The sequence below is a fragment of the Morone saxatilis genome, unplaced genomic scaffold (genome assembly GCF_004916995.1).
Source record: "Morone saxatilis isolate NCDOM2014 unplaced genomic scaffold, NCSU_SB_2.0 Contig23, whole genome shotgun sequence".
Taxonomy (NCBI): Eukaryota; Metazoa; Chordata; class Actinopteri; family Moronidae; genus Morone; species Morone saxatilis.
Window position 1 is genome coordinate 19017378 of NW_023339796.1, and position 511 is coordinate 19017888.

General features: G+C 48.5%; 1 protein-coding gene across 1 annotated transcript in view; it reads right to left on the reverse strand.

Moving 5' to 3' along the window:
• col6a1 (collagen, type VI, alpha 1) overlaps nucleotides 1-511 on the reverse strand; it is a 23489-nt gene that overhangs the window by 2685 nt on the left and 20293 nt on the right. The window contains exons 32-33 of the mRNA XM_035670732.1: nucleotides 290-476; nucleotides 25-196 (exon numbers count right to left, since the gene is read on the reverse strand). Of these exons, the coding sequence (XP_035526625.1) occupies nucleotides 25-196; nucleotides 290-476 (359 nt within the window). The remainder of the gene's footprint in view (nucleotides 1-24; nucleotides 197-289; nucleotides 477-511) is intronic.

The window sequence follows — 511 nt, forward strand, 5'->3', positions numbered from 1 at the left end:
GTGTGTGTGTGTGCGTGTGTTTACCTTGACAGATTTTGGTTGTGAGGTCCTGCAGGAAAGTGTCCTCCAGCAGCTTGCCAAAGTTGTCCAGGACCAAGGAAAATCCTGGTTTGGGATCACTCGTACAGGCCAAGTCCTCAAGCTGCTCCTGGTTGGGTGCACGGCCTGAGTGGTCATTTATTCCTAAACCACCCACCTGGAGATGAGGAAGGGGGTTTTCCGTTAGCGTATTTGGTCAAAGGGTCTACGAGTGTGGCTGACTGTGTCTTTCTATGTATATTGTACTCACCAGGAGGTCTTTACCACAGAGGACGTTGAGAGGAACCTTGTCCCTGGAAATATCAGAACGTCCGTCGGTAAGAACGATAACAATTCGCTTATCATGCCTCATCAGCTGGATTATGTTGTTCAGAGCAAAATCAAGGGCCTCGCCTGTGTACGTGGCTTCAGCCAGCCAGTTCAAGTCTCTCACTCGCCTGTAGACACACACACATTTTTTTATGAAATTAAC